Source organism: Biomphalaria glabrata, chromosome 17 (assembly GCF_947242115.1).
Source record: "Biomphalaria glabrata chromosome 17, xgBioGlab47.1, whole genome shotgun sequence".
In the NCBI taxonomy this organism is placed as follows: domain Eukaryota; kingdom Metazoa; phylum Mollusca; class Gastropoda; family Planorbidae; genus Biomphalaria; species Biomphalaria glabrata.
The window spans coordinates 27,270,669-27,289,341 of NC_074727.1; the positions used below are offsets into that span (position 1 = coordinate 27,270,669).

General features: G+C 37.8%; 1 protein-coding gene across 5 annotated transcripts in view; it reads left to right on the top strand.

The window, feature by feature from the left end:
• Positions 1-209: 209 nt before the first annotated feature.
• The window catches only part of LOC106052569 (achacin-like), a 66,343-nt gene continuing 47,879 nt past the window's right edge, over positions 210-18,673 (top strand). For 2 of the 5 annotated variants that reach the window (XM_056015681.1, XM_056015678.1), the window contains exons 1-5: positions 220-379; positions 1,927-1,988; positions 3,961-4,200; positions 8,913-9,060; positions 12,387-12,488. In XM_056015681.1, the coding sequence (XP_055871656.1) occupies positions 1,931-1,988; positions 3,961-4,200; positions 8,913-9,060; positions 12,387-12,488 (548 nt within the window). In that variant the 5' untranslated portion in view covers positions 220-379; positions 1,927-1,930. Of the gene's footprint in view, positions 380-1,926; positions 1,989-3,960; positions 4,201-8,912; positions 9,061-12,386; positions 12,489-18,673 lie in introns of all 5 variants that reach the window. The other 3 variants (XM_056015679.1, XM_056015680.1, XM_056015682.1) reach the window with 3 other exon arrangements.

The window sequence follows — 18,673 nt, forward strand, 5'->3', positions numbered from 1 at the left end:
ACTTTTTGTTTTTGTTTTGTTAAATCCAAGTATTTATGTGTGATAATAAGTAATCTAGTCCAGATGACTCCACAAAAGATTTACCTTGTCCTGTATCTCCATTAAATTGTCTCCTGAACTACCCCCCCCCATCCCCGACACCTGTATTGTACCAGTAGGTAGAGCCTGTTAATTACCAAACAATGGAGGAGAGAAGTCATGTGATACTTTCAATTACAGTGCAGTGAGTGGCAGATGGTACTCAGCACTACGAGGATTGGACAATCCAACGGTAAGTCCGAGTGACAAGGATACAGTTTGTTATTTGCGTCGTGCTGTTTGATTTGGTGAAGACCCAATAGGTCAGTGATTGAGTTGTGAGGTCATTTCTCAGACAGAGGTCAGTTGATTGAATTAGATTGTATAGATGTATTTTTCTTTAAGTTTCAAATCAAATTGTTTTCTTTTTAAAAGTCTATAAAAACATTCAGATCTCTATGTAAATAAAATTTTGTTTTTATTTTAGAATATGTATGTACCATCCATAGATCTAGTTTATATTTGAATGATTTAGAACCATCTAGAGATCTAGTTTATGTTTGAATAATTTAGAATCATCTAGAGATCTAGTTTATGTTTGAATAATTTAGAATCATCTAGAGATCTAATTTATGTTTGAATAATTTAGAATCATCTAGAGATCTAGTTTATGTTTGAATGATTTAGAATCATCTAGAGATCTAGTTTATGTTTGAATAATTTAGAATCATCTAGAGATCTAGTTTATGTTTGAATAATTGAATAATTTAGAATCATCTATAGATCTAGTTTATGTTTGAATAATTTAGAATCATCTAGAGATCTAGTTTATGCTTGAATGATTTAGAATCATATAGAAATGTAGTTTATGTTTGAATAATTTAGAATCATCTAGAGATCTAGTTTATGTTTGAATAATTTAGAATCATCTAGAGATCTAGTTTATGTTTGAATAATTTAGAATCATCTAGAGATCTAGTTTATGTTTGAATCATTTAGAATCATCTAGAGATCTAGTTTATGTTTGAATGATTTAAAATCATCTAGAGATCTAGTTTATGTTTGAATAATTTAGAATCATCTATAGATCTAGTTTATGTTTCAATAATTTAGAATCATCTAGAGATCTAGTTTATGCTTGAATGATTTAGAATCATCTAGAGATGTAGTTTATGTTTGAATAATTTAGAATCATCTATAGATCTAGTTTATGTTTGAATAATTTAGAATCATCTAGAGATCTAGTTTATGCTTGAATGATTTAGAATCATCTAGAGATCTAGTTTGTTTGAATAATTTAGAATCATCTATAGAACTAGTTTATGTTTGAATGATTTAGAATCATCTAGAGATCTAGTTTATGTTTGATTTTTTAGAATCATCTAGAGATCTAGTTTATGTTTGAATAATTGAATAATTTAGAATCATCTAGAGATCTAGTTTATGTTTGAATGATTTTGAATAATCTATAGATCTAGTTTATGTTTGAATAATTTAGAATCATCTAGAGATCTAGTTTATGTTTGAATAATTTAGAATCATCTAGAGATCTAGTTTATGTAAGATTTAGAATCATCTAGAAATCTAGTTTATGTTTGAATGTGAAGAAACTAGTTTCTAATATTATACATAAAACACTGAACAATAAATCTTCAAATACAAAAGCAAAATCTAATAAAATACTCAGAAAGACACAAAGATAAAAGCAAGTTCCTCGTACCATATACTAAGACAAAATGGTTGCTTGAGCCAGCCAGGAAAACCAGTGACTTTTCAGAATTTAAGTCATTGGTTAACATGCATGACTAGATGCATGACGCGTTGGACGTAATCATCTTTTTTGAAGTAGCGTCTGTATTTTATAAGATAAGATATGTCAATGTGAAATGCTTGTAATATTTGTTTCAGAACTATGTGCACATTGTTTTTGTGTTTTGTTGCCATCAGCTGGTTGCTAGGAAACATAGATTGTAAGTAACTTAAAGTAGTCAGTGACATTTCCTCAGACTACATACATTGTTTCATAAACCATTGCTCGCTAGATCTCAAATAGAGGAGACAGTGACATTTCCTCAGACTACATACATTGTTTCATGGACCATTGCTCGCTAGATCTCAAATAGAGGAGACAGTGACATTTCCTCAGACTACATACATTGTTTCATGGACCATTGCTCGCTAGATCTCAAATAGAGGAGACAGTGACATTTCCTCAGACTACATACATTGTTTCATGGACCATTGCTTGCTAGATCTCAAATAGAGGAGACAGTGACATTTCCTCAGACTACATACATTGTTTCATGGACCATTGCTCGCTAGATCTCAAATAGAGGAGACAGTGACATTTCCTCAGACTACATACATTGTTTCATGGACCATTGCTCGCTAGATCTCAAATAGAGGAGACAGTGACATTTCCTCAGACTACATACATTGTTTCATGGACCATTGCTTGCTAGATCTCAAATAGAGGAGACAGTGACATTTCCTCAGACTACATACATTGTTTCATGGACCATTGCTCGCTAGATCTCAAATAGAGGAGACAGTGACATTTCCTCAGACTACATACATTGTTTCATGGACCATTGCTTGCTAGATCTCAAATAGAGGAGACAGTGACATTTCCTCAGACAACATACATTGTTTAATGGACCATTGCTCGCTAGATCTCAAATAGAGGAGACAGTGACATTTCCTCAGACTACATACATTGTTTCATGGACCATTGCTCGCTAGATCTCAAATAGAGGAGACAGTGGCATTTCCTCAGACTACATACATTGTTTAATGGACCATTGCTCGCTAGATCTCAAATAGAGGAGACAGTGACATTTCCTCAGACTGCATACATTGTTTCATGGACCATTGCTCGCTAGATCTCAAATAGAGGAGACAGTGACATTTCCTCAGACAACATACATTGTTTAATAAACCATTGCTCGCTAGATCTCAAATAGAGGAGACAGTGACATTTCCTCAGACTACATACATTGTTTAATAAACCATTGCTTGCTAGATCTCAAATAGAGGAGACAGTGACATTTCCTCAGACAACATACATTGTTTAATGGACCATTGCTCGCTAGATCTCAAATAGAGGAGACAGTGACATTTCCTCAGACTACATACATTGTTTCATGGACCATTGCTCGCTAGATCTCAAATAGAGGAGACAGTGACATTTCCTCAGACAACATACATTGTTTCATGGACCATTGCTCGCTAGATCTCAAATAGAGGAGACAGTGACATTTCCTCAGACTACATACATTGTTTCATGGACCATTGCTCGCTAGATCTCAAATAGAGGAGACAGTGACATTTCCTCAGACTACATACATTGTTTCATGGACCATTGCTCGCTAGATCTCAAATAGAGGAGACAGTGACATTTCCTCAGACTACATATATTGTTTCATGGACCATTGCTCGCTAGATCTCAAATAGAGGAGACAGTGACATTTCCTCAGACTACATACATTGTTTCATGGACCATTGCTCGCTAGATCTCAAATAGAGGAGACAGTGACATTTCCTCAGACTACATACATTGTTTCATGGACCATTGCTCGCTAGATCTCAAATAGAGGAGACAGTGACATTTCCTCAGACAACATACATTGTTTCATGGACCATTGCTCGCTAGATCTCAAATAGAGGAGACAGTGACATTTCCTCAGACTACATACATTGTTTCATGGACCATTGCTCGCTAGATCTCAAATAGAGGAGACAGTGACATTTCCTCAGACTACATACATTGTTTCATGGACCATTGCTCGCTAGATCTCAAATAGCGGAGACAAAAGAAACGACTACAGACAGATGAACAAAGAAAAAGTAAATACTTAAAACTAGAAAGACGGAGAGACAGACAGAGAGACAGACAGATAAATAAATTGATTGATTGATTGATATCTGTTTGTCTATAAACAGGTAACTGTGACAGATACGTGGATGTGGCTATCATTGGAGCGGGCCCCTCGGGCACCTACTCAGCCTACAGATTACGCAATCAGAAGTTGACTATTGAAGTATTTGAGTACTTGAATCGTGTGGGGGGCCGCCTGTATTCTACAACCTTACCTGATGCTCCAGACTTGCCTATAGAACTTGGAGGCATGGTCTTTTTGCCTTCGATACATAAACGTGTCTTCAAAGTTGTCAATGAAATAGGTACAAATATAAATAGGTACAAATATAAATAGGTAGAAATATATCTTTTTTTTTTATTAGCAAGGGTTGGACAAGAAATACGCAAAGGTTTAGGTGGTTGGCTTTTTTAAATTATAGAAATCTTGGGGTTGTTTTTAAATTTTAGGACACACTTCAATGAACTGACTCTGTCTGTCTGGTACAAATCTGACTCTGTCTGGTACAAATCTGACTCTGTCTGTCTGGTACAAATCTGACTCTGTCTGTCTGGTAGAAATCTGAACATGCTATTTCGCTCACGTCCAATTTTCGGATTAATTGGAAACTTTGCAAATGTAATGAGATGTTTGATCTGGATTCTTGTCGAGGCTATTCACTAAATTTTAAACTAACAATAAACCAAATGAAATATTCTACTTGAGTAGTAAAACACTTCGCCTTCCATCATGTAGGGTCTTCTTTTTTTTGTGTTTAAATATTTTTGTTTGTTATTTTTTCATATATAAGTGACGTTTTTACAAGATTTTTGTCTAGTCCATACAAAGACACGCGCGGCCTTGCTCTCTTGCCCCCCCCCCCCATACACACCTTTTAGCACGCGCTGATTTATTTGTATCAAATATATGTCCATAGTACACACACACACACACGCCTTAAAGAAAAAAAAACATTTGACTTTGCTGAAATGGACCCATGACAGATTCCCCCCCCCCAATGGATATGCAATGCAGGTTGACAAACAACAGACAGGTAGACAGACAGGTAGATAGACAGGTAGATAGACAGGTAGACAGACAGGTAGACAGACAGGTAGACAGACAGATAGACAGACAAATAGACAGACATGTAGACAGACAGGTAGATAGACAGGTAGACAGACATGTAGACAGACATGTAGACAGACAGGTAGATAGACAGGTAGACAGACAGGTAGACAGACAGGTAGATAGACAGGTAGACAGACAGGTAGACAGACAGGTAGACAGACAGGTAGATAGACAGGTAGATAGACAGGTAGACAGACAGGTAGACAGACAGGTAGATAGACAGGTAGATAGACAGGTAGATAGACAGGTAGACAGACAGGTAGACAGAAAGGTAGATAGATAGGTAGATAGACAGGTAGACAGACAGGTAGACAGACAGATAGACAGACAAATAGACAGACAGGTAGACAGACAGGTAGATAGACAGGTAGACAGACAGGTAGACAGACATGTAGACAGACAGGTAGACAGACAGGTAGACAGACAGGTAGACAGACAGGTAGACAGACAGGTAGATAGACAAGTAGACAGACAGGTAGACAGACAGGTAGATAGAAAGGTAGACAGACAGGTAGATAGACAGGTAGACAGACAGGTAGACAGACAGGTAGATAGACAGGTAGACAGACAGGTAGACAGACAGGTATATAGACAGGTAGACAGACAGATAGACAGACATGTAGAAAGATAGGTAGACAGACAGGTAGATAGACAGGTAGACAGACAGGTAGACAGACAGGTAGATAGACAGGTAGACAGACAGGTAGATAGACAGGTAGACAGACAGGTAGACAGACAGGTAGATAGACAGGTAGACAGACAGGTAGACAGACAGGTAGATAGACAGGTAGACAGACAGGTAGATAGACAGGTAGATAGACAGGTAGACAGACAGGTAGATAGACAGGTAGATAGGTTTCAACAGCAACAATATCTAAAGCAGTAAACTAAAAGTTAGCCAACAATTCATGCAAAATATTCATTTGAAAGCGACTACCAACTAGTACCAACCTTGACAAATAATTCACTAACAATACACGAGATCCTCCTTCTAGTCAGTCTGAATACGTGAACATTGTCTACGTGTAGTCAGTCTGAATACGTGAACATTGTCTACATGTAGTCTGTCTGAATACGTGAACATTGTCTACGTGTAGTCAGTCTGAATACGTGAACATTGTCTACGTGTAGTCTGTCTGAATACGTGAACATTGTCTACGTGTAGTCTGTCTGAATACGTGAACATTGTTTACATGTAGTCTGTCTGAATACGTGAACATTGTCTAAGTGTAGTCTGTCTGAATACGTGGACATTGTCTAAGTGTAGTCTATCTGAATACGTGGACATTGTCTACATGTAGTCTGTCTGAATACGTGAACATTGTCTACGTGTAGTCTGTCTGAATACATGGACATTGTCTAAGTGTAGTCTGTCTGAATACGTGGACATTGTCTACGTGTAGTCTGTCTGAATACGTGAACATTGTCTATATGTGTTTATATTACAATACCTTTATTCAATTCGTAACGTCGTGGAAACAAGCTAACCCCACGCGATTCTAAAAAAAAGGCTGTAACGATTTTCCTAAAAATTTGATAGTTACTGTATGTCGTTGGGAAAACTCTAGTTTGACCGTATTAAAAAAAAAGAAATGAGTTTAAATTTGGCTAGAGGAGAACATATTTCTCTTGAGCGGACTGTATGTATATCTTCGGGTATTTCCGCATTCCTTGAAGAGTTGAATCCTTGAATGTTCAGAACAATTGTTGGGCCACGTCTACTAAGTGTAGGTCTAAAGGCCTATCATTGGAATAGTCTAGTTGATCTAGACATTCACTTCACTAGGGTAATGGGCTGGGGTAAAACTATTTTAATACTTTATTAGTTGGATCGTTTCAATTCAACGTAGCAGCTACTAAAATGCCGAAAGTAGATTTGGGAACAGTGATTAATTAAAATGTAAAAAAAAAAATGATGATGACGACTGATACTAACGTTTGTTTCTTGGCGAGGCTCAAGTGACAACATCTCAAGTCATATCACCTCACATCGTGCTTTCTGTACAGCAAAGGTCAAAAGTCATCTTAAACATCATCTAGATCAATGTTATCTTGTGTTTTTAATTCCACTGACATTAATAGCCATGCTGATAAGCCTTTTATTGCTCCTTAGATAGTTTTTCATTAACTTGAGCTTTGAGAATGATCTCTCACATGATGCAATGAAAGTGGCCTGAGTTAGCAGACTTCAGATGGAGCTGGCAAGGCTTAAGAACACATCATTAATATATGAATTGGTGATTGTGATGGCTGGTTTGTTGATTGTGATGGCTGGCTTGTTGATGAAAAGTACTCGTGCACTAATGACATCATTAAACAAGCGATTTGCCTGTATTTCATCATCCAAACAAGAAAAAGTAACTCAGTTTTTCATCAGCATCTATAGACTTCAAGAGGTGTCTTGGTTCAAGTAGAAACTTAAAGGTGTCCACATGGTTTTCCAGTCCTTCATCTCCATATGAAGTCTGTCCAGCACTTTTGTCGCAACACGTTTGAATTGCAGTTCTATTGACAGTCCTACATCAGAGCTCAACTCCCCATCAAGTCTTTTCTTTCTTCTGGTTGTTTTGAACAGAACAGTCATTATCAAGCTCTGTTTCCCTCTGATTCTTTATAGCTCTTTGTTTCTCCCTCGGGGCTAACATTCCTAATGAGACAATTTCTTCTCTTGGCGTTCCTTTAACAGCTAACTAAGCGTTGCTTGTTATTAAATCAACTTCTTCTAATATGGGATCATATTTAGATAATGTAACATTTTTCTTAATAAAAACAGAACCCGAACTGGTCAACCATATTGGTAACGAAGTCCCTGACCACTTCTTTAGTTGAGCCCAAAAGTCGTTCATGTGGTTTCCTGTTAGTTGACTAGTAGTGACTAGTAGTGACCGGATGGACTGCAGAACATCATTTAATACTAGTTCCCATTTAGCTATGTCAAGTTCCTTAGAATGTAAAGCCAAAGTGATGGCTTTCCATAAAGTTCCATTTAGTCTCTCTACCTGTTCGTTTCCTTGGGACTATAAGGAGTCATTCTACTGGTCGCGATTCCCCTCTCGTGGAGGAAATGCTGCACCTCAGTAGACATAAATGAAGTTCGCCTGTCAGTGTGGACGTACACTGGAAATCCAAGTAGGGCGAATAGTTCATTGAGACATTTAACAACCGTAGAGGAAGACATATTGGAACATGCAAATGGGAATCTAGAAAGTTCATCTATAATGGTAAGAAGATATCTATTTCTTGAAACAGGAGAGGAGGTCCCGTTAACAATAGTTAACTTGCTTTAATGAGCTCTTTGGTCGGCTGTCAAAAAAAGGGGGGCTTCAGCTCAGCATAAGTTGGACATTGTTCTATCATAGTTCTGACATCCTTACAGGTGAATGGAAGAATTGTAGCCCTAACGAGTAACGCAAGGATAGCAGAGACTAGTATGTAGCAATTTAAGGTCATTGCTAGTGATTGTAGATTGATAGTTTCTGGTAAATTTATCAGCTACAGTGTTCTGCTTGCCTGGGCGATAGATGACATCATAGTGGGAACACGAGAGTTCTAGTTAGCATTTTTTTTTCATTTTTCCTTTGTTTGACCTGTTATACATGAAAGAGACAGATCGCTGATCCGTAACAAGTGTGAACACTTGACCAACTAAGAAATGTTTCCATTTTCTCAACGACTCAACAATGGCATATGCTTCTTTCTCAACGGAAGAATGTTTTCTTTCACTTTTTTGTTAATGAGCTAGAGAAGAAAGCAACGGGTTGAGGATAGCCGCAATGGCCACAATTTACATGTACACATAAGAACAACAACCTATACAGTAAATCATTTTCCCCTAAGCTATCTTCGTATAGAATTTTTTCCCATAGTAACCAATCTTAATGTAATCTTTTATCCACTTGTCTCCAGGTCTAGACTACAAATCTTATCTCGGTGGTATTGGTAATCTTTCAAGCATTCGCTATTACCTTAGAGGCATCAATCGAAATTATGTGGACACCTTTCTATACACTTATCATTTGAGGGAAGAAGAGAAAAAAGCAGATAATTTAGTCAAGTATGTAACAGTCCTAGCAGTCTCGTGTTTTGAAATGTTTCTAAAACACAAATACACCACATTCTCTCTCTCTAAATAGACACAGTCATAAAACTTACTTTCAATTGATAAAGTCACCACACTTTCTTTTAATTGATAAAGTCACCACACTTTCTTTTAATTGATTAAGTCACCAAAGCTAACTTTACAAATACATATACATTAACAAGGATTTTTTTCCTTACCATAATGTTGGTTGAGCTTACCATGCACTTGGGGACGGGACTTGCACTCTTGAAGGATGTATTAAACTGTTTCAGTATCATCAGGCAGTATTCACATCTGGTATCACAAACTTTCGTGATAGGACAATAGTAAGTTCTAACTATAGACTAGAGAGAGCTGGTCATAAAAGCAAAAGAAAGCCTGGACACTGCGCAAGCTATGGAAGACAACAGAGCTTTAAGTAATCTATAGGAGCATGAAAGACTACAGAGCTTTGAGTAATCTATAGGAGCATGAAAGACTACAGAGCTTTGAGTAATCTCTAGGAGCATGGAAGACCAGAGAGCTTTGAGTAATCTATAGGAGCATGGAAGACCAGAGAGCTTTGAGTAATCTATAGGAGCATGTAAGACTACAGAGCTTTGAGTAATCTATAGGGGCATGAGAGACCAGAGATCTTTGAGTAATCTATAGGAGCATGGAAAACCAGAGAGCTTTGAGTAATCTATAGGAGCATGGAAGACCAGAGAGTTTGAGTAATCTATAGGAGCATGGAAAACCAGAGAGCTTTAAGTAATCTATAGGAGCATGGAAGAGAGCTTTGAGTAATCTATAGAAGCATGGAAGACTTCAGAGCTTTGAGTAATCTATAGGAGCATGGAAGACCAGAGAGCTTTGAGTAATCTATAGGAGCATGGAAGACTACAGAGCTTTGAGTAATCTATAGAAGCATGGAAGACTACAGAGCTGTGAGTAATCTATAGGAGCATGGAAGACCAGAGAGCTTAGAGTAATCCTAGGAACCTGGAAGACCAGAGAGCTTTGAGTAATCTATAGGAGCATGGAAGACTACCGAGCTTTGAGTAATCTATTGGAGCATGGAAGACCAGAGATCTTTGAGTAATCTATAGGAGCATGGAAGACCAGAGAGCTTAGAGTAATCTATAGGAGCATGGAAGACAAGAGAGCTTTGAGTAATCTATAGGAGCATGGAAGACCAGAGAGCTTAGAGTAATCTATAGGAGCATGGAAGACAAGAGAGCTTTGAGTAATCTATAGGAGCATGGAAGACCAGAGAGCTTTGAGTAATCTATAGGAGCATGGAAGACCAGAGAGCTTAGAGTAATCCTAGGAACATGGAAGACCAGAGAGCTTTGAGTAATCTATAGGAGCATGGAAGACTACAGAGCTTTTAGTAATCTATTGGAGCATGGAAGACCAGAGATCTTTGAGTAATCTATAGGAGCATGGAAGACCAGAGAGCTTAGAGTAATCTATAGGAGCATGGAAGACAAGAGAGCTTTGAGTAATCTATAGGAGCATGGAAGACCAGAGAGCTTTGAGTAATCTATAGGAGCATGGAAGACCAGAGAGCTTAGAGTAATCTATAGGAGCATGGAAGAGAGCTTTGAGTAATGTATAGAAGCATGAAAGACTACAGAGCTTTGAGTAATCTATAGGAGCATGGAAGACTACAGAGCTTTGAGTAATCTATAGAAGCATGCAAGACTACAGAGCTTTGAGTAATCTATAGGAGCATGGAAGACCAGAGAGCTTTGAGTATTCTATAGGAGCATGGAAGACTACAGAGCTTTGAGTAATCTATAGAAGCATGGAAGACTACAGAGCTTTGAGTAATCTATAGGAGCATGGAAGACCAGAGAGCTTTGAGTAATCTATAGGAGCATGGAAGACCAGAGAGCTTAGAGTAATCCTAGGAACATGGAAGACCAGAGAGCTTTGAGTAATCTATAGGAGCATGGAAGACTACAGAGCTTTGAGTAATCTATTGGAGCTTGGAAGACCAGAGATCTTTGAGTAATCTATAGGAGCATGGAAGACCAGAGAGCTTAGAGTAATCTATAGGAGCATGGAAGAGAGCTTTGAGTAATCTATAGAAGCATGGAAGACTACAGAGCTTTGAGTAATCTATAGGAGCATGGAAGACTACAGAGCTTTGAGTAATCTATAGGAGCATGGAAGACTACAGAGCTTTGAGTAATCTATAAAAGCATTAAAGACTACAGAGCTTTGAGTAATCTATAGGAGCATGGAAGACTACAGAGCTTTGAGTAATCTATAGAAGCATGGAAGACTACAGAGCTTTGAGTAATCTATAGGAGCATGGAAGACCACAGATTTTGAGTAATATATAGGAGCATGGAAGACCAGAGAGCTTTGAGTAATCTATAGGAGCATGGAAGACCAGAGAGCTTTGAGTAATCTATAGGAGCATGGAAGACCAGAGAGCTTTGAGTAATCTATAGGAGCATGGAAGACTACAGAGCTTTGAGTAATCTATAGAAGCATGAAAGACTACAGAGCTTTGAGTAATCTATAGGAGCATGGAAGACCAGAGAGCTTAGAGTAATCTATAGGAGCATAGAAGAGAGCTTTGAGTAATCTATAGAAGCATTAAAGACTACAGAGCTTTGAGTAATCTATAGGAGCATGGAAGACTACAGAGCTTTGAGTAATCTATAGAAGCATGGAAGACTACAGAGCTTTGAGTAATCTATAGGAGCATGGAAGACCAGAGAGCTTTGAGTATTCTATAGGAGCATGGAAGACTACAGAGCTTTGAGTAATCTATAGAAGCATGGAAGACTACAGAGCTTTGAGTAATCTATAGAAGCATGGAAGACCAGAGAGCTTTGAGTAATCTATAGGAGCATGGAAGACCAGAGAACTTTGAGTAATCTATAGGGGCATGTAAGACTACAGAGCTTTGAGTAATCTATAGGAGCATGGAAGACTACAGAGCTTTGTGTAATCTATAGGAGACCACAACATCAAAACATTCCTCAGTGGACACTGATAAAAGGACTACAATGATTGTTTTCATTGAACGAGAAGCTCGACCCTGTCAGAGAGAATGTGTTTATTTCTCCAAATTAATTAAGTAAATAGATTTTGACTTGAATTTTTTTTTTATTCTTCCAAAATTAATTAATATTGAGCTATATTATTCATATAGCACGAATTATCTGAAATACCGATATTCCATTATTAACATGATAAACTTTAAGTTATGATTAACATGATAAACTTTAAGTTATTCCATGATTAACATGATAGACTCATGACTTGTTCTAGAACTAATGCTCACATTTGTCTGTCAGGTATTTGCTCCAGAAGTTAACAGGTAATGATGGGACTAACTTGACACAGGAAACATTGCTGAATTTAAAAACCTATGATGGCAGATACCTGTACACAGTTCCGTGAGTGATTGGACAAAGTCAATTAGAAATACTTTTTTTAAAACAATACCACTGTTCAACTCGAACTTGCTTACTTCTGTGTTGTGGGAAAAACCTGAACACGGAACTTGGAAACGGCTCTTACGATTTTTCTAAAAATTTAACAGTTGATGTGTGTAGTTGGGACAAGAATTATTAGCTCGTTGGCCAGACTTAAACAACACTCTAGTTTGACAGTTCAATGTATAAAAGGAAAGGGGGGGGGGCTCCGTTTCCATTTGGCTAGAGAGAAGTTCAAACTATTTCTGTTGAACACCTTCGTGAGTAGTCATTTAGTCTTTCAAGAGTTGAAATTAGGTTCAAGAACATTTTGCGCACCGTCGTCTATGTCTAGTAAGCCTCTATGTGTATGTGTATATATATTTCCCAGTAATCTTTTGTCTCGAAAACATGGCTTTCATATAATATAAAAGATATAAAAGCCTTTCATTAGAATATTATAAAGTATAGTAGATTTATACAGCCGTTTCAAGACCACATGGATGCATCCACGCTCAGAGCACTGACACCTGTTGGATTACATAATAGTGAGGCAGTGTGATGTCAGGGATGTGACGCACACTAGAGTAATGCCCAGTACCGGTTGTTACACGGATCGTTGTCTTGTCCGGACGAAGCTAAACATCACCATCAAGTTGGTAAAAAAGGTGGCCTGCCTAGAAGCTAGATGTCGAAAGGCTGGCTGACGTACGAGAGCGCTTCAGTGTACTACTCGAGGCTGATCTTTGAAAGCCCCAGGACGATGACCCAGTGAGTAACTGGAGCCAGCTAAAAGCGATACTTCAGGACGTGACGGCCAAAGTCGTGGAATACTGCAGTAAACCCAACAGCGACTGGTTTGATGAGAACAATACCTCAATTCAAGAACTGTTAAAGAATAAGCACAAATACTATCGCTCTGTTCTTGCAAACCCTAATGACAACGCAGCCAGAACTCTCTATATAGCTTCTTGCCACACTCTGCAGTCAAAGGTCAGGGAACTAAAAAAAATGGTGGCTTGAGCTGTCCTTAAACATGCAGAGACATGCTGACACTGGTGACACACGCTCTTTCTATGAGTCGCTTCGATGTGCCTATGGCCCAACTTACCAGACTACAGCACCGCTTAGATCATCCAATGGTTCTACCCTATTAACTAGCAAGGCGGACATACTAAAACGCTGGACAGAACACTACAGTATGCTGTTTGGAGATAAAAGGCACGTATCGGAGGAATCGCTGGCAAATGTCCCTCAAAAAATTATGAGAGAGGAGCTTGACGACCCACCGACATTTGAGGAAATTGAGACAGAAATATCTAAACTAAAAAAAACACAAGGCACCTGGCTTTGATGGACTTCCCGCTGAAATATTTAAAATGGGTGGTGTCGCCCTAACTGAGAGGCTAACAGATTTGTTCGCTCTATGCTGGGAGAAGTGCGGGGTCCCACCTGAACTTCGAGACTCCATAATCATATCCCTATACAAAAAGGGTGACAAGTCTAACTGCTCCAACTATCGAGGCATTACACTTCTGTCAGTAGCAGGAAAGATCTTTGCTCGAGTGTCCTCGACCATCTAACCCACTCTTTAGTGGACAAGGTCTTATCTGAAAGCCAATGTGGTTTCAGAGCCAGTTGAGGTACATCTGACATGATATTTGTTCTGCCACAATTACAAGAAAAATACAGAGAGCAGAACCTAAACCTATACGCTGCCTTTGTGGACCTCACCAAGTCTTTCGACACGGTCAGTCGCGATGGTTTGTAGAGGATTTTGGCCAGGCTGGGATGCCCACCTACGTTCTTATCCATTCTCAAGTAGTTTCATGTGGGACAAAGAGGCCAGATCAGACACAATGGTGCCCTTTCTGATCACTTTCCAATAGAAAATGACGTGAAGCAGGGCTGTGTACTTGCTCCTACTATATTCGCTATCTTCTTTGGCGTAAGGCTGGGTCAAATGAGGCAGCGATTTCACGAGAATATCTACATCCGGTTTCGTTGAGACGGCAATGTATTCAATCTTCGACGTCTACTATCCCATACAAAAACAAAGGAGATAGTCATAACGGAGCTTCTCTATGCCGATGATTGCGCCCTGCTAGCTCACAATGAACATGACCTCCAGAACGCGGTAAACGAATTTGCATACGCTGCCGCCTCTTTCGGTCTATCTATAAACCTCGGGAAAACAGAAGTCTTGTTCCAGAAGTCACCCAATAAAACATACTCAGCCCCAAGGATCACCGTAAACGGACAGCGCCTTAGCGTGGTAGACCACTTCACACATCTAGGTAGTATAGTGTCAAATGACGCCTCACTTTCAAGGGAAGTTGATAACCGTCTAGCCATGGCCAGTAGCGCTTTTGGACGCCTTCAGGCGAGAGTTTGGCGGAACAAATCGCTCCGCCTGCCTACAAAAATCAATGTCTACCAGGCGATGGTTCTCTTAACCCTTCTGTATGGCTGTGAGACATGGACATTATACAGAAAACCACAAAGATTTCTTCAGCGCTTCCACCAAAGATGCTTGAGCTCCATCATGGGCATACGGTGGCAAGACCGCACTACAAACAGTTATGTCCTTGCGAACGCCGATATGGACAGTATAGAGTGACTTCTTATGGTCCGATAGTTACGCTGGGTAGGGCACATATCCCTTATGGGAGACGAACGTATGCCAAAAGCAGTCTTTTTTGGTGAGCTAAAAGCTTTTCTTGGCTGACATAGAAGAGAGCACCTGGTTGTATGCGGCCTCAGAACGAGACAGCTGGAGGTCACTCACGAAGGCCGCGGGATACACATTTGAGACCAAAAGAAAATCAGCTGCCGATTACAAACGCAGACGGCGAAAAGAAAATCTAAATCGACAATAGGTGGACAATTGTTATGCTTTCCTTGGATGTGGCAAAATATGTAGGTCACAGCTGAAGCTGTGCAGCCAATGGAAATACTGCACTCCTCACTAATCTTCGGAATCGAAGACAAGCCTTATTAGATTTATACATTCTCTTAACCAAGATATTTTATCGGGGAAAAAGGGGGGGGGTAAAAATACTCCATTTTCTAAAAATCAAACATTGATTAGTAGTTCAGAGCAAACAAATAATCGCTATAAAAAAATTGTATAAAGAAGGTAGTACCTTTGTTGTTGTTGTTTTAAAAGAGTATCTTTATGTTTTTTTAAAGAGTATCTTTATGTTTTTTTAAAAGAGTATCTTTGTTTTTTTTAAAAGAGTATCTTTATGTTTTTTTTATTGCATGTTTGGAGAAATTGAAAGAAACATACAAGTTTGTTTTTTTTTGTGTACATTTTCCTATGAAGCTGCTGACTGTAGTTTAGAGAATACTTTGGCTCAACATGAAATATAAATCTGGTTATACTTTGGCTCAACATGAAACATAAATCTGGTTATACTTTGGCTCAACATGAAATATAAATCTGGTTATACTTTGGCTCAACATGAAATATAAATCTGGTTACACTTTGGCTCAACATGAAACACAAATCTGGTTATACTTTGGCTCAACATGAAACATAAATCTGGTTATACTTTGGCTCAACATGAAACACAAATCTGGTTATACTTTGGCTCAACATGAAACATAAATCTGGTTATACTTTGGCTCAACATGAAATATAAATCTGGTTATACTTTGGCTCAAAATGAAATATAAATCTGGTTACACTTTGGCTCAACATGAAACACAAATCTGGTTATACTTTGGCTCAACATGAAACATAAATCTGGTTATACTTTGGCTCAACATGAAACACAAATCTGGTTATACTTTGGCTCAACATGAAACACAAATCTGGTTATACTTTGGCTCAACATGAAACATAAATCTGGTTATACTTTGGCTCAACATGAAACATAAATCTGGTTATACTTTGGCTCAACATGAAACATAAATCTGGTTATACTTTGGCTCGACATGAAACACAAATCTGGTTATACTTTGGCTCAACATGAAACATAAATCTGGTTATACTTTGGCTCAACATGAAATATAAATCTGGTTATACTTTGGCTCAACATGAAATATAAATCTGGTTATACTTTGGCTGGACATGAAACATAAATCTGGTTATACTTTGGCTCAACATAAAACATAAATCTGGTTATACTTTGGCTCAACATGAAACACAAATCTGGTTATACTTTGGCTCAACATGAAATATAAATCTGGTTATACTTTGGCTCAACATGAAATATAAATCTGGTTATACTTTGGCTCAACATGAAACACAAATCTGGTTATACTTTGGCTCAACATGAAACACAAATCTGGTTATACTTTGGCTCAACATGAAACACAAATCTGGTTATACTTTGGCTCAACATGAAACACAAATCTGGCTATACTTTGGCTCAGCATGAAACATAAATCTGGTTATACTTTGGCTCAACATGAAACACAAATCTGGTTATACTTTTGCTCAACATGAAACATAAATCTGGTTATACTTTGGCTCAACATAAAACACAAATCTGGTTATACTTTGGCTCAACATGAAACATAAATCTGGTTATACTTTGGCTCAACATGAAACACAAATCTGGTTATACTTTGGCTAAACATGAAACATAAATCTGGTTATACTTTGGCTCAACATGAAATATAAATCTGGTTATACTTTGGCTCAACATGAAATATAAATCTGGTTACACTTTGGCTCAACATGAAACACAAATCTGGTTATACTTTGGCTCAACATGAAACATAAATCTGGTTATACTTTGGCTCAACATGAAACACAAATCTGGTTATACTTTGGCTCAACATGAAACACAAATCTGGTTATACTTTGGCTCAACATGAAACATAAATCTGGTTATACTTTGGCTCAACATGAAACATAAATCTGGTTATACTTTGGCTCAACATGAAACATAAATCTGGTTATACTTTGGCTCGACATGAAACACAAATCTGGTTATACTTTGGCTCAACATGAAACATAAATCTGGTTATACTTTGGCTCAACATGAAATATAAATCTGGTTATACTTTGGCTCAACATGAAATATAAATCTGGTTATACTTTGGCTGGACATGAAACATAAATCTGGTTATACTTTGGCTCAACATAAAACATAAATCTGGTTATACTTTGGCTCAACATGAAATATAAATCTGGTTATACTTTGGCTCAACATGAAATATAAATCTGGTTACACTTTGGCTCAACATGAAACACAAATCTGGTTATACTTTGGCTCAACATGAAACATAAATCTGGTTATACTTTGGCTCAACATGAAACACAAATCTGGTTATACTTTGGCTCAACATGAAACACAAATCTGGTTATACTTTGGCTCAACATGAAACATAAATCTGGTTATACTTTGGCTCAACATGAAACATAAATCTGGTTATACTTTGGCTCAACATGAAACATAAATCTGGTTATACTTTGGCTCGACATGAAACACAAATCTGGTTATACTTTGGCTCAACATGAAACATAAATCTGGTTATACTTTGGCTCAACATGAAATATAAATCTGGTTATACTTTGGCTCAACATGAAATATAAATCTGGTTATACTTTGGCTGGACATGAAACATAAATCTGGTTATACTTTGGCTCAACATGAAACATAAATCTGGTTATACTTTGGCTCAACATGAAACATAAATCTGGTTAAGCGCATGTATAAATAAACTTACTCATAGGACATACAATTGAAATGATTGGCGTTGAGATCCAGACCAAACTGACAAGACATGCGCACTATGTAATTAGTTTCACTTTGGAATGAATGAATACGTGTAGTGTTACCTCATGACCTGTTCAAGTTTGTGTGGAACTCCTGGTAAAATTAAATTTTAATTTGACAAAGATTATAATTTGAAAACTTTTCGCTGTCTGGTAATGAGAAATTCTTTACCAAAGATTGACATCAATTTTCAAATTTCTAGGAAAATCTTTAGAGCGGTTTCGACATCCAGAGATTCGCGGAGGTCACTAACAAAATGTAGTTCCTATTTTCAACTATTGTTTCATAAGTTAAGTGATACTGTTGAAATCAACATATGTCTATGGTTGAACTACTTTGAAACTAAAGAGAAACTGAAACGTAACAATATTGTTTTTTGTACCTCACAAAACATGAATTAATTAGATTTCACCAGTTAGTCAAATAGGCCTA